Consider the following 22,944-nt stretch of genomic DNA (forward strand, 5'->3'; position numbering starts at 1 on the left):
GGTTAAGTTTGTTTCCTATACCAGCTGTAAAAAAATTGTCTAGTAAATCTGTTATTGATTTTAGTCTTATTTTAGTCGACTAAAATACCAAGCAATTTTAGTTGACTAAAATAAGACTAAAATTAAAACAAATCAGATGACTAAAACTTAACTAAATCTAAAAAGAATTATAGTCAAAAGACTAAGACTAAAACTAAATTACAATTTCGTGTCAAAATTAACACTGGCTGTCACAAGTCCATGGTGGGGGCTCATAGACCGTAATGGTGTGTAACCCCTGCCACAGGCTCCGAGGATCTCTGCTTTTCGCTGAATTGATGGGCTATCCTCCTGAAAAAAAAAAAAAAAAAAAAAAAATATATATATATATATATATATATATATATATATATATATTTTTTTTTTTTATATAATTTTATAATACAATTTGAATATCTAAAATATTATATATAATAGTAATTTTTATAAAGTATTTTTTTATAGAGTATTACTAAGATTGCAGTAAGATTGCATTTATTTTATAGAGTATTACTAAGATTGCAGTAGCATCTTTGTTATATTTATATAATAATAATTATTTATTTTATATAGAATAAAATTATTGCAGTAGCATCTGTGTTGGTCATATTTGTGGTTAGTGGTTTACTGAACCAGGATATTAAATAAAATAAAATAAAATTAAACTTATGCATGTAAATGGTCTTGTACCATTTGTTTTATGGACTTTATAAGCAATCGGACTATGATTTCTGCTTGGCGGGTAATAAAATGGGCCAAAAACCTACTCAGAACTGCCAAGAGCCATCATATTAGTTGTGTATATTGCTCCTCTTTCATTTCCAGTGTGTTTGGTCCTCCAGGTTGTATGTGTTTCAGATACAGGCAGGTCACCATGGTCGCAGCTCCAGGTATGGCTGGTATTTGTGTTTGGCCATGTTCGGGCCAGGGCTAACAGGACGGCAGGAGCAGCATCTCTAAAGCGTGTGATAATGGAAATGTTTGCTCAGGCTTCCCTTTTTCTACTAAGTCCTCTCAAAAACCAACATAACCCGAACAAAATATACTAACCCACTCACTAGCAGTGATACCACTCCCTCTTTAAAGGAAATGGACGTTTGGTGAATGGTTTGGAAAGCTGCACTTGTAGAGGAGACTAAGAGTGGCATGTCTTTTGGGTGAGAAGGGTCCTCAAACGTTCAGCCAGATCTGAATAGGATCTAAAAGCAACTGTCATGCAATGAGCCGAATAAGGTAAAAGTGTGAAAACATTTTAACATGATATTGCCAAACTATTTTTCCAAAATATGACGGATGATTAAAAATGACATTATGGGGAAAAACAAATGTTGATTTGATTTTTAGGTAACACTTTATTTTAAGATGTCCTTTTTACACGTTACATGTACTTACTATTATAATAACAATAAATTCTGCATAATTACATGCAAGTAAGCATATGCCCAACCCAAATCCTAACCCTAACCTTATAGTAATTACATGTTGGTAATTAATATTACTCTGTACTTAAACAGTTACTCCACCCCAAAATAAAAAATTTGTCTTTAATCACTTAACCCCATGTTGTTCCAAAGTAAAATAGCATATGCAGTTTGCGTTCAGCAGTAGGGCTGTGTATCGGCAATAATCTGGCGATACGATACGTGTCACCATACAGGGGTTTCAATACGATATATTGCGATACACTGCAATACTGTAAGTAAGGCAATATATTAGGATATTTCTTATTTTAGGATATGTTTTAAGGAAAGCTGTCATATGCAAACCTTAGCAATTAATAAAATAAAAATTGTTTACCCAGAACACACTGGGATCTGGATTTGCAATAATCAGTCCCTGTAACATTCATAAAGTTCTTATTATTAGTTTCCATGTCAGTGGGGTCCAAGGCTATAACATTCTTCAACATTATAACATGTTTAGGCTATAACATTCTTCAAAATACATTGTTTTTATTTTCCACAGAAGAAAGAAATGGCAAAAGGTTTGACATGACTTGAGGTTGATTAAATAAAAGAAGAAAAATTGTGTCAGTTTTGTTTTCACATCGACTCTAAAGCCTTGATCTGTTTGGACAATCTTTTCAGTGCTTTTGAAGCAGGTAGAAACTAATCTATTACTTTAAAGAACCAAGGAGGACTAATTTATACTGATGATATGAGTGTTTTTAATCTCAAACGAACCATATAGAGGCAAAACTGGATAAAAAGCTTTGACCTTTATTTGTAATAGTGCAGGTTAATTCCCTTACAGCTGAAGATTCATATGCCAACCCTGCTGTCATTTCCTTTAAGAGAATCTGGATTGTGCCATTAATCACATTTTCATTCAAATAATAGTTTATGGCTTTAAACAAATGGTGGCCAGAGCAAAATGACTAAAGACAGTATATACTGTAAAAAAAAAATCTGCCTATTTCAACATAAAAACATAAGTTCAGTTGAACTTAAATTACTTAAAATTTTAAGTATAAACAACTAGTTTTGACGAGTTAAAGAAATGTAAAAACATAAGTTTCCATGGCTTACTAATCATATCTATGTGAGCTATGTGCCTTGCTTTCAAGCATTATTGCTTTCCAAAATGTATTGATGTTGTTATATGGGACCGTGCACTTGCAATGCATTGGCCAAGGATCTGAGTGTGATCTGACTGTCTAAATAAAGGTTGAACCCAGCTACAGAGATGATCACTCACGTCTCCCCTGGGTCTCAGCAGTATCTCATGTCACCAGTGGCTTTTCTTGTGGTCTGAGCCAATTCAGAAGAACTGAATCGAGCCAGTAAGAGTCATCTTTGTTTCTCAGCACCGAAGATGGCCAGATGGCACAAGAAGTTCTTTGAACTCTGTCTAAACGCAGTAACAATGAGGGGCCTCCCCTTGGAGCTCTGGAGCCTTTCAGCGCGGATTAGGCTGTCCCAGGACAAACGGTGGATCGCAGAACTATGTTATAAATGGATGTTGAGATTGGCACGACTGAAGTGGCATTGTGACAGGCAGCAGGTCTACTCTCACAGTCAGCTAAAAAAAAAAAAAAGTAGACACTATTGTCTCCTCACTCTTCTGTTGCCATTGTGGGACACTGTTGTAGGGGAAAGAAATGGAAAGGAGCTGGAGGCTTTGGGAAGATGACAATAAAGCTAGAGCATGTCTGGGTACAGTGCTCTTTGTTTGCCCGTCTGTGTGAGTCAGAATTGCACCAAATATTTTGGTTTGTATCATATATTTGTGTACCACAACATTGTATATTTGTGCGCTTGGTTTGTTTGAGTCACAAAGTGAGTCACGTCTTTCATACTTGAATATTCGTAAAGTTGACAAATGTGACATTAACTCAAAGAAATCATCTCAGGCATGTTATATGCTTACGTTTTGATACTTGTATTTTATATGCATTGGCTATCTAACATGGAATAGTGAAGACATGGTAATTGTGAGCAATTTTTATACCACACATGATAAATGTTTGTGTTTAAATACTGTATGATTATACTATGATTTTAGGTGATTGACCAAAACACATATTATATTAGTAACAAGTGCGTGTCTTTAGATGAAGGATGCCAGATGAAAATCTAAAGGAGTAGGTTTTAATGATCACAAGGGTGAAGAACTAACACATACAAAACTTAACTTGGCTTTACGCTATGATACTTTAAGGACCGACAAAACAGGACTAAACAGAAAGGGTTTATAAACACAAGAAAAGTAATTAGAAGAATAGAAACAGGTGGGGAGTAATCAATCAACTAAACCAGAAAAGGAAAATTACCAAATAAGGAAAACTCAAAAGGAACAGGTGAACGGAAGTCCATGACTGTGACATTACTCCCCCCTCCCGGAAGGCTCGTCCCGAGCCGTAACACCAGGGAGGGGGGGTATGCGCCCTGGAGGTTGGTGCAGGACAGGAACAGGGTGGAATTAAGGAGGACGTCCAGGGCGGATCTTGAGACTCGGGCAACATGGTGGATCTGGAGACTTGGGAGGCCATGGCACCAGTTTAATATATATATGACTTGCCACCGTCTGCTGCATTGGTGGGCTGAGGGAGATAGCTGAGCTCAGGAGTCTACTGGGGTGGTTGGGTTTGGGCAGGCTGGGGGAGCTGTATGCAGAGGTTCCTGGCTCAGGGTTAGCAGGCGCAACTTGGCTCGTTCCTGAGGGGATCCATGTATTGCAGGGATCCATGTAGAAATATAAATGAACGAAGCAAGGTTCTTCCAAAGTCACTAGAAGGCAAGGATGCAACTTTATTGTACATTATTGTAGGTCCTCTATGCCCCGCCTCTCTCAAACGTCGTTTTCTACAAAGTCTCTCCTTCTGACAGTGCAGTACACAAGCCACGGACAGTTAAGACAGCTGACTCCACTGTGTGACCCAATCTCTCTCTCTCTCACACACACACATACACACACACACGCCCGTGTGCACACACACACAGAAAAAAAGGGCATCTATTGGATGGCAATTCATAGCATATTTTCATTTTAGGGTGAACTATTCTTTTAATAAAATTTACTTAAAATGGGAACACCTTAACCCCTTACTAGTAACCCCCCTTTTTTGGCATGGAGACCGAAATTACATACCCAAAATAAAAAGGTGTCTGCTCATGATTCTTTCTGACTAGATACATAATCAACCTTTGTTCACAAAGCTGACACTTTAAAGTTTACTGTTCAGGAATCAGAATCACTCAGACTGTTATGATGAAGTCACCTGAGCATAGAAAGAGCATAATCAGACCGACAAAAGGTTGGTTTGGTGTGTATGTGTGTGTATGTGTGTGGGTGCACTGATGGCTTGGCGAGAGCAGCAGTGAGTTGTGACCTCATAACACTGCACTCACTGGCCACTAATTGGTGCCACACCACTGATCTGTTATGATGGGAGAAAATCAATACTGACAATGATTTGATGGGCTTGTGTGGGCGGACGTGAATTAGAGGAGCTTCTTTCTCACCCAGAATGGCTTGTTGATGTCTGTGTCTCTGTGATGAATGTTGGAGATCCTGTTTGGATGTTGCCTTTGATGGAAAGGAAAATTTCACCAAAAACTGAAAACTGTCATCATTTGCTTAATCTCATGTCTTCGAAAACCCATATGAAACATCTTGTGTGCTTAATTCCAAGTCTTCCAAAACCATACAGTAGATTTGTGTGAGGATAGTTTATTTTTTTATTTTTTTTTGTGCAATTATTCCTTTAATGCTTGTCTTGAAAAAATGGCCAGTGCAGTCAAGTAGACAAAATATTTAATAATTATTGTAAACATGGTTTAAACAAAACCCACTTAAAAGTCTTATTTGTAAATATTTTATATGACATTACTCCTCATATAAATAACCACATTAGGCAAGTATTTAAAAAAAATTGCTCACAGAGGATGTTTTAAGTTCAATTCCTAATGTGCAGCAAAAAAAAAAAAAAAAAAAAAAATCGCAAGCACAACTAAATATCCCCCTGGTGGACAGATTTTTGATTCTAATCATTTAAATATTTTAACACACACAAAAAAATAAAAATAAAATAAAATAATGTATATATATATATATATATATATATATATATATATATATATATATATATATACATACAGTGGGGCTCGAAAGTTTGGGCACCCTTAGCAGAATCTGTGAAAATGCGAGTAAATTAAAAAAAAAAAAATAAGAGAGATCATACTAAATGCATGTATTTTATTTACTACTGTCCTGAGTAAGATATTGTACATAAAAGATATTAACATTTAGTCCACAAGACAAAAAAAAATTCAGAAATTATTAAAATAATCCCACTCAAAAGTTCGGGAACCCTTGGTTCTTAGTACTGTGTGTGGTCACCTGATGATCCACAGCTGTCTTTCTGTTTTGTGATGGTTGTGCATGAGTCCCTTGTTTGCTCTGAAGAGTTAAACTGAGCAGCGTTCTTCAGAAAAATCTTTAAGGTCCTGCAGATTCTTCAGTTTTCCAGCATCTTTGCATATTTGAACCCTTTCCAGCAGTGATTTTATGATTTTGAGATGCATCTTTTCAGACTGAGGACATTTGAGGGACTCAAACACAACTATTTAAAAAGGTTCAAACGTTCACTGAAACACATCCTCCTCCTTAAAACACATCATTAAAACGCACCCACATGTCTCCATCACAATGTGGGAAGATTTGCATAACACCACCCAAATGTTCAAGCAAAGAAAAAAGGAGTAGCTTGCAACTCGATGTTGCTGCCCGCGCCATGTTGTGAAGATGCTGTTTCATTGTGAATGTGAAAATACTTTATTTAGTCTTCCAAAAGTGGACACACCTAGAAATCAATGGTTAAATTGTATTTGCAACACTGTTCCAGAACTACTCAACCTAAATATTCAGATGTGTGCAGCACATTTTATGGAGGACTGGTTCATGATCCTGGGAGAGTAGTCTATAATGCCGGCTGTTTTGACTCACAGTAGAGGGTGACACGGGAGTGGATTTTCAAATCGGTCCCGTCCTACTCCCGAAAAAAAAAAAAAAAAAATCCCGTCCCGTCCCAATCCCACGAAAAAACTGGGGGGGGGGGGGGATCCCGTCCCGTCCCGTCCCGTTCAATCCCGGAAGAATGAATCCCGCTCCCGCCCACTCCTGGGTTGTATATTTTTTTTGTCAGTTACAGTAAAAAAAAAAAAACATTAGGCTACAGATCACATCATGCCAACTTGAGTAAAATAATATATAATTTGTTTTTATTTTAATGAACTGAAAGCCGTCTTAAACAATGCACAATGTGCATTGCACACACAATGTGCATTGCGGCGCTCAGAAAAAGCACAGGTCAGAGCAGCACGCAGATGAAAAATGTAAAAACACATGTAAATGAGAGAGTAACTCTAGCGCTGAGTTAATACTGCTATGAATGATGTGGTGTTGTACAGTGTTTGACGGAGGCGACAGAACTGCAGCTGATAGAATGAGCGCTGCAGCATGATACTACATTTCTTCAAAAGCAGATTGTAAAGACATTTTTATCGTTCACAATCAAAAATTGTCATATCGCACACCCCTAGTTTATAGTTTATTTATATAAAAGGTAAGCTATATTTGTGTATAATGTTGGGGATCAAAGTGTATTCCCGGTCCCGCCCACTCCCGCTGACATTTTTTCCTGTCCCGTCCCAATCCCGTGATAAATAGTGATTTTGCTCCCAATCCCGTGGGATTCCCGTGACCCGCAGGAATCCCGAAAAAATGTCAGCCTCTAACTCACAGTCTGTAAGTATGTGAGTATTGAGCAGTGTAGAGTAGCGCTCGTTGTTTGTTGTTACTCCGATCACAAATGCAGACATGGTTTAATGTTTATGCTGTGTGATGCAATGCGTAAAAGGCAGTATAAGTCATTATAATCAGTGTTTATGTCCCCACTGGATGCAACAAATGCCTCATTTATAATGGGTTTTATTGTTTTTCTCTTGTCGTGCCGTTGTTCTGACCGGGACACTCTTCACAGTATTGTAAAGAGCGTAACATTCCTGTCACACGCTTGAGGTATTCGGCCAATCACAACGCACTGGATAGCTGGCCAATCAGAGAACACCTCGCTCTTCAGACCGATGATTTTTGTAAAAAAAAATATGCATTTCAGAAAGGCGGGGCTTAGAGGAGAAACAATAATGTACAATATGTGGAAAATTTTTTATGCTTATACTGCATAAACATAATTCATTACACTGAATACACAAAATAAGTTTTTTTTATTTGTTTTTTTTTGCAACATCATATGACCCCTTTAAGATATGTGAAGTTAAATTAATTAATTAATTTATTTATTTATTTTAGTTTTTAGGTGTCATTATCAATAAGGTTAGTATTTTTGTGAATTTTTAGTTTAATTATTTAATTAGTATTATCTTTATTATATTATTATTTTCTTTAGTTCAAGGTTAATACATTTCTGGCTAACTCGTTGTATTTAGTCCAATACTATCCGAGTTTAAATACATATAAATACATACAATAGATATTCACAAATTGTTATTTGCAATTATCATTTGGTAACAAATTTTTTTTATTTTCAGAACATTTAAAGACTTCTTTATTTATTTTTTATTTTTTTATTTTTTTAATCCTTCAGCTCCTCTATACTGATCCATTTTGGTGAACTGAACTCTGTAACACTGACATGTGATCCTACCAGGGATTGAATCTTTCGCTTTGCCCACAGCTTCACTTATTGCAATTCATGCCTCATATAAATCAGACACTGATGTAACACAGCTTATGAAAGCACCTGTCCCAGACGTAACCCCAGCCCCTATAAAAGCACCAACATGCACACCATCCGCTGCGCTAAATAGGAGTGAGAGGTTCCAGCATTTCATCATCAGACACATGTGAGTTTTCACTACAGTCCAAATAAAACCCATGCCACCTTTCTGTTATCCCGTTCTTTTTGCACTTCAGTTAGGATGGCGTAATAGCAGCCAGCCGTGTTGATGTTTGCAGAGGACAAGAAGGAAACTCTTTGCCAAGAGCTACTCCTTTGCAGTCAAAACCTTGTGAGAGAAGCAAACAGAAATGCTGTCAGTGAACAAGTGTTGGACCAACTCAAACAAACGTAGCAGTCAAGCCATACAAAGCTGCTTCTTTCTGCACACTAGAGCTCTGGTTTCAGGTCAGACGATTACAGAAGCACCTTTAGTGACACCTCGTTAATCAGACCATCGTGAAGCCGACTGGTGTATGCCATAGATAAGCTTGGCTGTGCTAGAATGGGGTGATGAGACATTTAGTTAATTCATTCCTAAGCACAAATAGAAGTTTTGTAGTTGTAAAAGAAAATATAAAAATGTTAAACCTGGCCCCTCTCTCTCTCTCTGTGTATATATATATATATATATATATATATTATTAATATTAATAATATTATATTATTATTATTATTGTATTTTTACTTTTCCTCTAATAAATTTATAATAAGACATTTTTTGTATTTTTTTTTAGATCAAAAAGTGAAAGTATTTACATAAAATTTTAAATGTGTGTGTGATTATTTATTCATTTAATTTTCAGTGCTTGAATTAGAAAGCATAACATGCTGCAATTTATTTCCCAATTGTTTACGGCTTATTTTATTTCAGGATTTCAATCATCATACAGTAACCAACAACAATCACCCCTTCCTCTTCTCATCTAAGACGTGATGCAGCGCTAAACAGTTTCTTGCTGTCAGTGTTTGCAATGATTTTGTGTCTTTCTCGGACAGTTTTAAATGCTTCCACACTGCTGACATGTTTGTTGCATTGCGCCTCTCACTCAATGCAATGCTGGTTGCTATTTAATCGTGTCACACCATTGTTCGGTACTGTTTATTGTGTCTTTTTGCTTATTTGGCCAAACACTGAAAGATATTTTTGTTGTGTTTTTTTTTTTTTTTTTTTTTTTTGATATTTTCAGATGAGTATTTTTGGTTACCGAACATTTGGTGCATCACTATTATGATTTAGGAAATCATCTTTTTTTTTTTTTTTTTTTTTTTTTTTTTAACTTGTAGTGTTAGCACAATGTTATTTTTTATTTTAAAATGTATAAAGATGATTGTAAAAACAAAACAATATTATATAATAAAATTAATAATTTATTTATTATTTCACATATTGTTACCATTAGCTATTTTCAACAATTGCATGTACATAAGCATAGTTATTTGATATTACAGCGGCGCCCCCCCACCAACACAACTCAAGATTCCATGCCTCATTCATGAATTAAATTATATGCTGTCATGGCTAAGTAGATTAATTAGCATTATTGAAAATGAGTAATGCTGCAATTATGGGTCGAGGGATGAGAATGGGGTCTAGAAGAGTCTTATAACAGCCAGCCAGATTCATGTGAGAGGGAGGAGCTGCATAAAATAGGATGTCACAAATATCAACTAGTGCTACGATGGACAAAGATGTCAGGCGAAACAGCTGCAAGAACAATGCATCTCGGATGGGGCAGTATGTCACTACGGCTAATTAAATATTGTAGAACGTGTACATGTATGTGAATTGGTTGACTGGAGTTATTAAAATTAAGAGTTGTAAAACAAGTAAAAAGAAAAAATCACAACAAGGCTATTTTTGACGTAAAAGTCAGCAAATCAAAATTAAGCCTTTTTACTGTCTTAATGCAGTATAGTTGTAAAATCTGTCCTGCTCTTACAGTGAACAATCTGTCGTGCACATTAAAATATAGAAAAAAAACAAGATTGTCTTTATAATAACTTATTATCAATAATTATAATCGAGGTGTTTAACTTTTTTATTTTTAAGTAATAATATCAATAATAATAATAATAAACTTTTAAATAATTTAATTCTAAAATATATAAAAAATATATTTAACTTTTTTTTTACTTTTTAGCTTAACAGCCTTCATAATAATAGTAATAATAATAATAATAATAATAATAAATCTTATCTGAATAGTGCTTTTTGTACAGAACATTTAGCTCAAAGTGTTTTGATTTTTTTTTTTTTAATCATGACAATAAACACCAAGTACTTAGACTGAAAACAAGTACAAATAGTAAATAATAAACCCAATGTATAACGTTAAAATAAGATTACAAAATGTATAACAAAAATGTTAATTAAAGTCAAAAACAACTTAATACATCTAATTCATGAAAGTGCTTTTATTTATTTATTATTGGTTAAAAGCTGAAATAAAAATGTTTTCTAGATTTAAAAACAAAAAAACATTTAGCTTGCTGGCATCCTTGTCTGTTTTCACTGTCTGATTTTACAGATTCCTCTTATTTAGCCATATTAGGATATTTAATGCCCATTTTTCATATATTTATCATAAAAAATCATGTCCCCTGCTATATATTTCAAATGTAAATGCATTAGATTACTGAGGCAAAGTAAGTTGTATATTTTGCTTTGTTTACATTAAATGTTGTGAAACAGGTTTCTGAACAAAGACAAAGCGATCTCTTTTGTAGCATTTATTTCCTTTGACATTAAACCGCTGGCCTGATTTTCAGTAGCCTATTTGAGTGTTCTTTTAAGAGCTCACATGCTGTTTGTAAATAAAAATCAAGTTTCCACCTGTTTTTGTGGTATAAACGAAGTATCTTTATGACCTTTGAGTGTCCTTGTCATAGTAGCAATAACCCTTTTTGCAAGGCCTTGCAAACATCACATCATCTCTCTGTATGAAAGCTCGGAGTTAAGATATTTGTTCTTTGCTGTGGTTGGGCCCTTTATCTGATGAACAATGCATTAGGGCAGCTAATGCAGTATTCATGCGCCCGTCTGAGCATTGGTGCATTGTTCTTCCACCTGTAAAGATCAGTTCTGTTTGGGACATACACTCTGCATTGGAAGATCAAAAAGCACTCAACAAAATGTATCTCTAGCATTAAGAGGCAGAAATACAAGAACCCAGGCTGTTTTATGATAATTAGCAAAAATTGAACAAGCAATGCAACTATGCAAGCTCCATTTCATGCATCGTTTTAAAGGAATCGTTTTTCCAAAAATGAAAATTTGCAGAAAATGTACTCACCCTCGGGCCATCCAAGATTTATATGAATTCGTTTCTTCATCATAACAGATTTGGAGAAATTTAGCATCACATCACTTGCTCACTAATGGGTCCTCTGCAGTGAATGGGTTCCGTCAGAATGAGTCTCAACAGCTGATACAAATAATACAATAATAAACAACAAATAATCATTGTTGTGAACGTTAATTTAAAAAAAGTAATTAGTTATAGTTACTCACTACTTGTTCCAGTTAGTAACTGAATTACTCTATAATAAAAGTAACTCGTTACCAGGGAATGTAACTATTTTATATAACTTTTTTTTGGAGCAGTTTTCACAAGTCGGTTAAAATGAGTAGAACAGACAGGTTTTCGTACATAACTTTCAATATTTATTGCACGTCAACAGACAGCAAGAGTTTTATCCTGCACTGCCAAGTATTATCTTTGTAAGAAAAGTGTTTTTGGCCACTAGCTTTGTAGATGCATTTGTCACATATTACATGTACACATTACATGCACGTTCTTGCCTTTGACCACAATGAATTTGAATTAGTGTTTATATCTCCACCTTGAAAATGGCAATTTTTCATCGGATTGCTCCTGACTCGCTATCTCTGCTGCTGCTGCGAATATCGCGTGCGTGCGTGCGTGCGTGTGTGTGTTTGACTGCCTTAGCCAATCATAATCGCTTATCTCGTTATTAACTCATCTCCTCACTCGCTGTGTGAGTCAGGGGTGCGTTCAGATTACATAGTTTATTAAATCAATGCATAGTAACACACCGCATTTAACGTCCAGTAATGTTAACGGCGTTATAACGACATGAAAAGTTATTAGTTAGATTACCCTGTTACTGAAAAAATAACATTGTTACCTAACGCCGTTCTTTTAAACGCCTTTATTCCAAACACTGCTAATAATCCACTTTATCAGTTGACATCTTGTGAACTGAAAATCTGCATGTTTGTAAGAAACAAATCTAAAATGTCACTTCTAGCCAAAATACATTATTCAAAATGAATGTTTCCAAGCTCAAAACACACATATCCTCCTGCCTCATTTGATAACTGTCAGCTAGGGCAAATAATGCAGATTGAACTCACACACAGCGAGTTTAACTCTTTGTGGTTAAACTCACACACAATCGTCATGTTTCTTCACGATCCTGCCCCCATTTGTGGTTTGAAATATGTATAACTGAGGATGCCAGTCAAAACAAAATGGGGTTTTCAATGACCCTTGAAACCTCCGTAAACTGAGTGCGTCGTATAAAGCCTCTGATGATTGCTAGAGCTTGTGTTGTATAAATCATAAAGACAGTCAGTGAGAGTCTGTCTCAGGGATAAGTTCTGCTAAAAAAAAAAAAAAAAAGATTGTTGCTGGGTAACTTTCTGCCTGGAAACTGAAAACCTAAAGCTGTAATGAATAATAATATTAAAGAAATATAATATTTAATAAGTTATAGATATAGAAATATACTAACACAAATGTACAATAAACGTACTTATAAATATTAACAAACAAATGAAATGTAAATGTATACATTAATATGTATTTTCTAAGTATACTATTTATTAATCTAATTATTAATTATCTATAATATATTTTTCTAAGATATATATATATATATATATATATATATATATATATATATATATACATATACATATACATATATATATATATATATATATATATATATATATATATATATATATATATATATATATATATATATATATATATATAAGCAAATAAGCAAATTCGATGTTCAAGTGTTTTGAGACGCATTTCTCTCCGTGAGCCCTGAACACCTTAACAACGTGGTACTGAATTGGGCTCTTTCACATCTTTTTGTTTATTCAAACTGCGATTTGTATTTGTTCGTTCAGGTCCAGCAGGGACTTCGAGGAGAACTTCGCAGAAGAGCGCTCGGTTCAGTGTTGCTGTCCGTGATACGCGGCTCTCTCTCTCGTGCGCACCGAACACAGCACGCGAGTGACCAGCTACTCTGTTCAGCTTTTCCGCGTCTTGTGTTTGGATGCTGTAATGTTTAAATCAACAAGCTGTAAGGCTTAAAAACACGTGAAAAAGATAAGCTTCCGTGACGATGCGCAGCAGTGGCCGGTCAACTGTCCTGAGCATCTTTTTAGGCTGGCCTCAACCAGTCGGTTATATAAAATATCAAGGTGAAAGTCATCATAGCTTGCTTAGTATAGACCCAGCTCCCAACCCAACTTTGAGAATAGATTAACGGCGATATTTTTTTTTTATTACCCGGTAACGCCGATAACGGCCCACCGTTAATATATATATATATATATATATATATATATATATATATATAAAACAAGCAAACAATATTAGAAATCTAGAATACTGAATAATCCGTTTGCAAACTGGAATGTTTTCTATGCACTTTTTTACTGTCCATTGTACTATTGTAAATGATGTTCATAGATTCTGCTTATAGTGTACATACACTTATTATGTATTCCATCTGTATGGTATGTTCGTAGTACAGCTGTCTGTATATCATGCTGATAGTATTTAAAAAAATTGGTACATTATGCCCACAGCCTTACCTGTATATTTATTGTACATTTGTAACATATTTGAGACCTTGTATATCCTGTACTTACTGTTTATTGCACTTCTGGTTAGATGCTAACTGCATTTTGTTGCCTTGTACCATACATGTGCAATGACAATAAAGTTTAATCTATCTATCTGAATCTATCTAGCTATCTATACAAAGTAATTATATATAAACCATTTCCATGCCCACTGTCAGCTTTACAACACTAGCACAGATGGTCTTAGAGCTAGACTGTATGCAATAAGTGTTATAAAACTTTCATTTGTATTTAATTGGGTTTTTAAATAAACCCCCAGATTTTTATTTAACATTTAAAAGTTGGCAAACTTTAATTTCACAGTTGGGATCATCTGATGCCAGCTCTTAATTTGGCCCTGGATTTATATTGAACCACGCAGAAAGAATAAGAGTGCTGTTTAGTAAATAGTGGATTGGTAATGATAAATAGCCCTGTGATATTCACGCTTGAGATGGATCCTGCTGAAACTCAGCTCAGCATAGCCGTCCTTTAGTCTTTCTCATGGGCTTTTCTTGTCTAGTGTCACGCTATGAAGCACTCATATGGTTCCAATCGGAGGTGACACGAATATCCTCTCCCTCCTCCCTTTCCTGTTCTCCTCATGCTCTGAATGAAGGAAATGCCATGGTTTTACCCATCATGAATCACAGGTGTACTCGCCATGCTCTCTTCGTCTCAGTTCTGACGAGTTAGCACTTTTGTCACAATTTAATTTGACCTGTCTCGTAACTCTTTGTGGGTTTCCCTGAGGTGTCCCCTCATGGAGACATCAGCAGAAAACGTTGGAGCCATCGGCCGTGCTTCAGGGCAGAGCATTTCAAGGTCTCTTAGCTTCAGTTATCCTGCTGTCATGCTAATAGTTTGCCTCTGGAAAGCGAATGTGTAAGATGAAGTCAAGGGAATGGAGGTGACCGTGATTTCACCAAGTACAACATGTTTCTGGATCAACATTCAACACATGAACTGGAATTGTAAAATTGTCATTTATATATTTATTTGTTTCTTTATTTATTTACTTACTTTTGGATGAATAAACATATACAATAAGGGAACCTACATGTGACTGGGAATGTCAGAAATAACCAGAAAAGTCATAAAAAATAATTGACCAGAGAGTGTGGGAAACCATGGCACCTTTAAGGGTGGTCGCTTAAGGTTTCGACTATGGATTAACCACGAGAGCAATGGATTTCTTGGAAATAGCCACTCAGCGTGTCCTTCGAGTTTGGTTCTCCTTGACCGTGGCGCGTAATGAGCCACTAAATGAGACACATAGCCACGGATAATATAATGGGTTCTACTCTAGTCACCTCGTGTCAGTTAACTCACTAATCTTTTCCTTTAGCTCCAGAAGACTTTACACGCACACATGCTCAGACTTACTTATTTCTGGGCTCTAGTAAGGAGGATTCATTAACGCTCGGTTGTAAACAATCTTTGGTGACCTCTCTCAAGCAACCAGCCCTTAATCAGCTGTGTCTAATCCCTGTGAACCCTCAGTAGTCGGCCAAGACCAAATGCATCGAATGCGTCTAATCCTCACTGCATGACACCTGCTGATTCATGCTCTTTTTTTTTGTCCTGCTACTACAACCACTTAAAGGGATACAAGTATACGCTTACAAATTGAGGTACTTTATGGTTCATTGAAGAACCTTTAACATCCATACTCTTAATCCGTGTTCCAAGAGGGGTGTTATGTCATAGTACAGTGGTTCTCAATTCCAGTCCTCCCATACCATCGCTCTGTATATTTTGCTTGTCTCTCTAATTTAACACACCTGATTCAGGTAACCAGCTTGTAACGAGAGCTCCATGCATAAACTGTTTCATAAACCCGATTGACATGGTTCCTACACTACTCCCTGAGCACAGAAATCCGAAATCCACTTCAGGTAACTTTGAAAGTGAAAACGGTTGGTTAGAGTTTTAAAAATGGTAATTTGAATAAATGGTTGTTTGAAGAACTGTTCACTTAAAGGTTCTGAGACACAACCAGAAACGGTAGTTGTATGGTACGCCTATTGCTATGAAAACCCACTTTCAGGGCCTTTATTTTGAAGAGTAGAGAGGATTCTGTTGACCTGCTCTCATGATGCAGCTAGTAATTCTTTCACCAGTTGAGGGGATTGATTGCCTCTCTTGTGCTGAAGTGTGCTTTGTGGATTGTTGTCAGAGAAGGTAAGATTACATTAAGGTCTTGGTTTGTACTGGATGTTCTCAGGGATGGAAATGATACAGTAAAGTGATTTAAAAAAACACCACCACCACCACCACCCTCTTTTTCTCTCTCAGATCTCTCTTTCTCTGCCCCTGCACACTCTTTCTTTACATGCCTCGTTCTCATCACACACTTACACCACAACCCATGATAGGCACATGATGTGCTCGGCTCTCAGACAGACATATTTCTCTGTGCAGCGGTATTAGGGCAACCTCTCACCCTTCTATGGGATTTGGCTCCAGTCTCCCTGACCCGTCTTACCGCGACAGATCTCCATAGCAAATCCAAAGCTGCAGTCAGACACTTATTTACAAAGAATCACGCCATGGATAACATGCCAGCAGTGTAATATGTGCGAAACTTAAATAAGGGTCCAACATTAGCTCTTCTCAAGCACTTCACAATGTATGACAAGGGGGAAACCTTGGGAGAAACTGAGACTCTAAAACATTTTATAGTAGCTATATCAACTTAAATGATAAATGATTCTGGTGTTAACGAGGAGAAGGAGATGGTTCTGTGACACCTGAGGTTCTGTTGTCCTTCAGATAGTTCTCGGGACTCATAAAAAGCACAGTAAGGATTTTGCTAACCCTGCAAATCGTGCTTCATCCATAGAAAAAAAAAAAAAAAAAAAACCTTCAGCAGGAAATTTGACGTCCTGCCGCGCTGGTCATGTAACCTGCATCAGGTTATTTCTGCTTATCTGGCCCTGCTCCAGTCTTCCTCTCTGTCTTCCTCGTCCTTCATGGTGAAGGCATGTGTTTGTACTCTTTATGTAGAGCTATTCTCCCAGTGGTCCTCAGATTGTAAAATGTGTTAAATATAATTTATTGGCTGAGATTAAAGCTGAAGGATTTAATCCAAAAATATCATTGGGGTCTGTAAGGTTCATGTTTTTGAAAGATGTCTCTTCAGCTCACCAAGGCTCCATTTATTTAATCAAAAATACAGTAAAACTATAACTGTTAGCCTGAATGCACTGTAAGTCACTTTGGATAAAAGTGTCTGCTAAATGCATGAATGTATTTAAAAAAAAAATTATATATATATATATATATATATATATATATATATATATATATATATATATATATATATATATATATTAGTAATTTTTTATACACTTATGCTGAATAAAACTATTAATTAAATTAATTAAAATAGACTTTAAACATTTGAAAAGTAGTGTATATTTCTTAATTTCAGTAGTGTATATTTCTTCTGGATAAAATATCCTAATTTATTTATTAAATTTTTTTAACAAGAAAGTGCAAGCAGAATTAAAAGCGAAATAAGAAAGCCCATTAAAACCACAATAGCTATGAGTCATTTTCAACATAACGATCTCTGAATTACTGTTGGTAATGAGTGTTTGGAAAATTTGCACAAAGATGATTTTGGGCATCATAAACCGAGATAACAGAGAATAATAAAAAAAGACAGATGATATTTCAACGCACTCTTTAAATGCAGAGATATTGGAGAACGCTTCAAGGCATCATTGCACCCTTGTATCTTCAAGCTCTCTGTGTCTTATCAACTTTTTTTCTTATTCTCTCTCTCTCTCTCTCTCTCTCTCTCTCTCTCTCTGGACTGAGGAAGCCCTTTAGATCTTGTTGCACACAGATAAAAAAGCATCTCATATTTGGTTTGCCTGCAGGAAGAGTCATTCTCTGTTCTGCTGCTTTCTAAAGGCCTGGACTCATTTCTTTGTAGTGGGCTTTTATACACTCAAAGCACAATATTGCAAGAATGCCACTAGTTTTATAATATTTCTATGCAAATGTCAGAGTTACACTACTGTTCAAAAGTTTAGAGTTTTTTTAATGTGTAAGTCTCTTCTGCTAAGAGTTTATTTGATCAAAACTACAAACAGTAATATTGAGAATATTACTACAATGTAAAATAACCAAATTTTATTTTAATATATTTTAAAATGTAATTTATTCCTGTGATGCAAATCTGAATTTTCACCATTATTATTTGGGCGATATGAGCTAAAATTCATATCACAATATTTTACACTGTCAAAAAGTGAAACTTTTTCACACAGACTGATATATTCCAAATGTTTATTTCTTTTCATTTTGATGATTATAACTGACAACTAAGGAAAATCTCAAATTCAGTATCTCAGAAAATTTTAATATTACTTAAGACCAATACAAAGAAAGCGTTTTTAGAAATCTTGGCCAACTGAAAAGTATGAACATGAAAAGTATGAGCATGTACAGCACTCAATACTTAGTTGGGGCTCCTTTTGTCTGAATTACTGCAGCAATGCTGTGTGGCATGTAGTAGATCAGTCTGTGGCACTGCTCAGGTGTTATTAGAGCCCAGGTTTCTCTGATAGTGGCCTTCAGCTCTTCTGCATTGTTTGGTCTGACATATCGCATCTTCCTCTTCACAATACCCCATAGATTTTCTATGGGTTTATGGTCAGGTGAGTTTGCCGGCCAATTAAGAACAGGGACACCATGATCCTTAAACCAGGTACTGGTAGCTTTGGCACTGTGTGCAGGTGCCATGTCTTGTTGGTAAATGAAATCTGCATCTCCATAAAGTTGGTCAGCAGCAGGAAGCATGAAGTGCTCTAAAACTTCACAATCATCTCCAGGGTGTGGTTATCCTTATTGCCTGTACACTTTTTTTCTACCACATATTTTTCCTTCCCTTTGCCTCTCTATTAATGTGCTTGGACACAGAGCTCTGTGAACAGCCAGCCTCTTTTGCAATGACCCTTTGTGTCTTGCCCTCCTTGTGCAGGGTGTCAATGGTCATCTTTTGGACAACTGTCAAGTGAGCAGTCTTCCCCATGACTGTGTAGCCTACAGAACTACACTAAGAGTCCTTTTAAAGGCCTTTGCAGGTGTTTTGAGTTAATTAATGATTATTGAGTGTGCCACCAGATGTCTTCAATATTGAACCTTTTCACAATATTCTAATTTTATACTGAGATACTGAATTTGGAATTTTCCTTAATTGAAAGTTATAATCATCAAAATTAAAAGAAATAAACATTTGAAATATATCAGTCTGTGTGTAATGAATGAATATAATATACAAGTTTCACTTTTTTAATGGAATTAGTGAAACAAATCAACTTTTTGATGATATTCTAATTATATGACCAGCACCTGTATACATGTAATAATATTTCAGAGGGATTGGACATAGACCTGAAAAGTATTTTATTTATATATGTATATATTGTTATTTTATTTTTTTTATTTTTTTTATGGTGCACACATTGAACATGAGGTAGGCCTGTATGAATTAAATTAAATGAAATATTGTATGTTGAGTTGTAGGGAAAAATATTTTCAAGAACCCCAAGGCTTTCAAGAACTTCATCTTTCTTGGTGCATAAAGAAGATTTGTAAAGTTGCAAAGACTAAAGTTTCAAATCCATAGAGATATTCTTTATAAAAGTTAAGGCTTGTCCACGCCCCCCTAAAACGGCTCATTCAAACATGCCCCGACATGTCTATGTCACTGTGTGGGAAGATTTGCATAACACTGCTCAGTTGTTCACACAACGAAAGAAGTCGTACCTTTTATTCTCATTGTAGTATTATTGTTGCCGCCGACACCATGTCGTATAGACGCTGTGTGTTTGGTTATGAAAGGGAAACTACTTTGTTTGGCCTTCCAAAAGAGGACGATGATCCATGCTGGTCGCTGAAGAAATACATCAACTTCACACTGTGGATCACCGGATCAGCTTTCACCATGGATGAAGCGGAGTCCAGCCCGGGGTAGTCACATGTGGTTGCCACAAGCCCAATGGAAGCTCCTTCGTTGAATCCACCGGCCACGCCGTTCTCAAGCCGTCTCTAGGCCTCCAGCCTCTGCTCACTCAAGGCCGCGGTGTGTGAAACTGTTTCGTTGTGAAGGCGAAACTACTTTGTTTGGCCTTCCAAAGGAGGACTCGACTAGAAATCATGTTTATATGACGTTTATAATGGGTTTTATGTTTGTGGGTTTATGTCCCGTAGCTCCAGCCGGATAGAGCATCACAATATGTTAAGGGGCGTAACATTTCCGTTACACACTTGAGGTATTCGGCCAATCACAACACACTGGATAGCTGGCCAATCAGAGCACACCTCGCTTCAGACTGATGAGCTTTGTAAAAATCGATGTGTTTCAGAAGGCAGGGCATAGAGTAGAAACAATAATGTACATTATGTGGAATTTTTTTTTTTTTTTAACCTTAGACCGCATAAACACATTTCATTACACCAAATACACCAAATAATATTTTTTTTTTTAGCAGCATCATATGACTCTGATTCTTTAATTGTGCCATCTAGTGGTCTGTTATTGATACAACCACAACTGCTGCAACTGATAATGGTGCGATCAAGCTGGTACTGCAAGTGATGTTGAGGTAATTAAAATATGTCAAAAATATTTTGCATTCAATTATTGACTTAGACAAGTGGCCACATGATAAGCGGGACATTTATGCAGTGTAGTCTTTATCCCCGGGTAGAGGTTTCTTTTTGCAAAATAATCTGCCGACTACACGATCCCTCAGTTTGGGAACCACTGGAGTATGCGATTTGCACTCTATTAGTTTGGTCTGTTGCGATGCTCTATGTGTTTGATTACTAATGCCTGTGTAGTAGGGGTTGCACACAAAGGATAAAAACTTTCAGCCTTAACTGTTTATCGTCATTTGTGTTAAAATTTGCAAAGCGTACCAAATTTAACAAAACTATATAAATGCAAAATTTGAATTCATTAATATATAACAGTATCCATGGTACAGCAAAATCCATATCATGGAACAACATAAAGTTGTAATTGATTTATAAAGTAAACCAATAATAATATACTGTACATGCAATTCAGTGAAAAGATGGCAGATAAAACCATGATAAAAAAGTATTGTGTTCTCCAAATAAAATAAATGAAAGTAAAACCCCAGAACTGTAGTGTATATTGAACAAACTCAATGGACAAACCTGTGTTCTGTGTGAACAATCCTGCTTTATTAATTTCTAAACATTGCAAGTCAATGTGAAATAATAAAAAAAAGACTATTTCTAAATGGACCAGGGCTTATTGCTTATATATATTTTTTTCAATCAGAAATCATTTTGTATGTAATAACTTTCTAACTGTATTTCACTTTTTTTTTTTTTTTTTTTTTTTTTTTTTTTTTTTTTCTTGCAGAAACCGTGGACTCACTGGTCCGTCAGGCGGAGAACCACACTCATGCCGTCCTCTTGCAAACGTACCGTGACCTGGCCAGTCCCGCGGTGGCTCATATCGGGGAGTTTTTCACAGACGTTGCTCTCTTTGTCTTGGGCTCCGAGCTCAGTCTGGAAGAAGCTTCACATCGCTTTTTCAATGCCCTTTTCCCCCTGGTTTACGAGCGGCTGGTGGAGCCGGGTCTCTCCCGCTTGTCTCCACTGTACGCTGAGTGTGTCCGCGCGGCCTGTCGGGATCTGGCACCATATGGTGGAGCCCCAAGCCGCCTTGCCTCGCACATCTCCCGCGCCTCACTGCCTGGCCGGGTGTTTCTCCAGGCGCTTCACTTGGGTGTCGAGGTCATCAATACGACTGACCACATTCAGCTCAGCCGGGAGTGTAGACGTGGGCTGCTGAGGATGACCTACTGCCCGCACTGTCAGGGTCTGACCAACAGCAAGCCCTACATGGGCTACTGCCTCAACGTGGTACGGGGGTGTCTCGCCAGCCTGGCTGAAGTGGACGCCCATTGGAGGGAGTTTGTGCGATCGTTAGAGATGCTCTCCACCCGCATGCATGGAGCGCAGGACCTGGAGCAAGTACTTCTGGGAGTTGACGAGTTGGTGAGGGACGCTGTGGCCCACGCGCAAAGGAATGCACCGCGACTTTCTGCTCAGGTACGCAGGGTATCTGTGAGGTAGCTTGCAGAAAGGGCATGTAATCAAAAAAAAATTTGTGATCGTGTATGTGCCAGCACTTATTTATTACTGGTTTATTGTCTTTCAGATTGTATTCTGTGAAGAGTGAATATTTAGGTTTACTTATATTTACATTTGGGAAATGCTGTTATCTGATGCAATTTCAAGATATACATTTTTTCAGTTCATGCATTCCCTGGGAATCTAACCCATGACCTTGGTGTTGCTGCTAGCACCATACTACTGTATGAACAAGAGGAATGTGTACAGTATTTAATACAATAATGTGAATATATTTACTATATATGAATATTTACTGTAAGGATGTTTGTTTATATGCAGGCAATTTTTCAGCATTGACTTCTAGAAAATAAAATGTGTATAAAACAAAATGCTAAGGCTAATTTCAAAGCTATCATTTTAAATAGTCTACATAAAAAGTAGATTATATATATATATATATATATATATATATATATATATATATATATATATATATATATATATATATATATATATATATACTTTTTTCATGTCATGTGTATATATGTATATATATATATATATATATATATATATTAGTCCTCCAGAGAAGCCCTACTTCAGTGATTTTGGCTGGAATAAACTGATGCATTGGCTAATTAGATACATATTTCAGTTTTCA

General features: G+C 36.3%; 1 protein-coding gene across 1 annotated transcript in view; it reads left to right on the top strand.

Moving 5' to 3' along the window:
* Positions 1 to 22,944, top strand: part of LOC127996972 (glypican-5-like) — a 235,815-nt gene that overhangs the window by 44,151 nt on the left and 168,720 nt on the right. The window contains exon 3 of the mRNA XM_052591992.1: positions 21,565 to 22,259. Within this exon, the coding sequence (XP_052447952.1) occupies positions 21,565 to 22,259 (695 nt within the window). The remainder of the gene's footprint in view (positions 1 to 21,564; positions 22,260 to 22,944) is intronic.

The sequence above is a fragment of the Carassius gibelio genome, chromosome A1 (assembly GCF_023724105.1).
Source record: "Carassius gibelio isolate Cgi1373 ecotype wild population from Czech Republic chromosome A1, carGib1.2-hapl.c, whole genome shotgun sequence".
NCBI lineage: Eukaryota > Metazoa > Chordata > Actinopteri > Cypriniformes > Cyprinidae > Carassius > Carassius gibelio.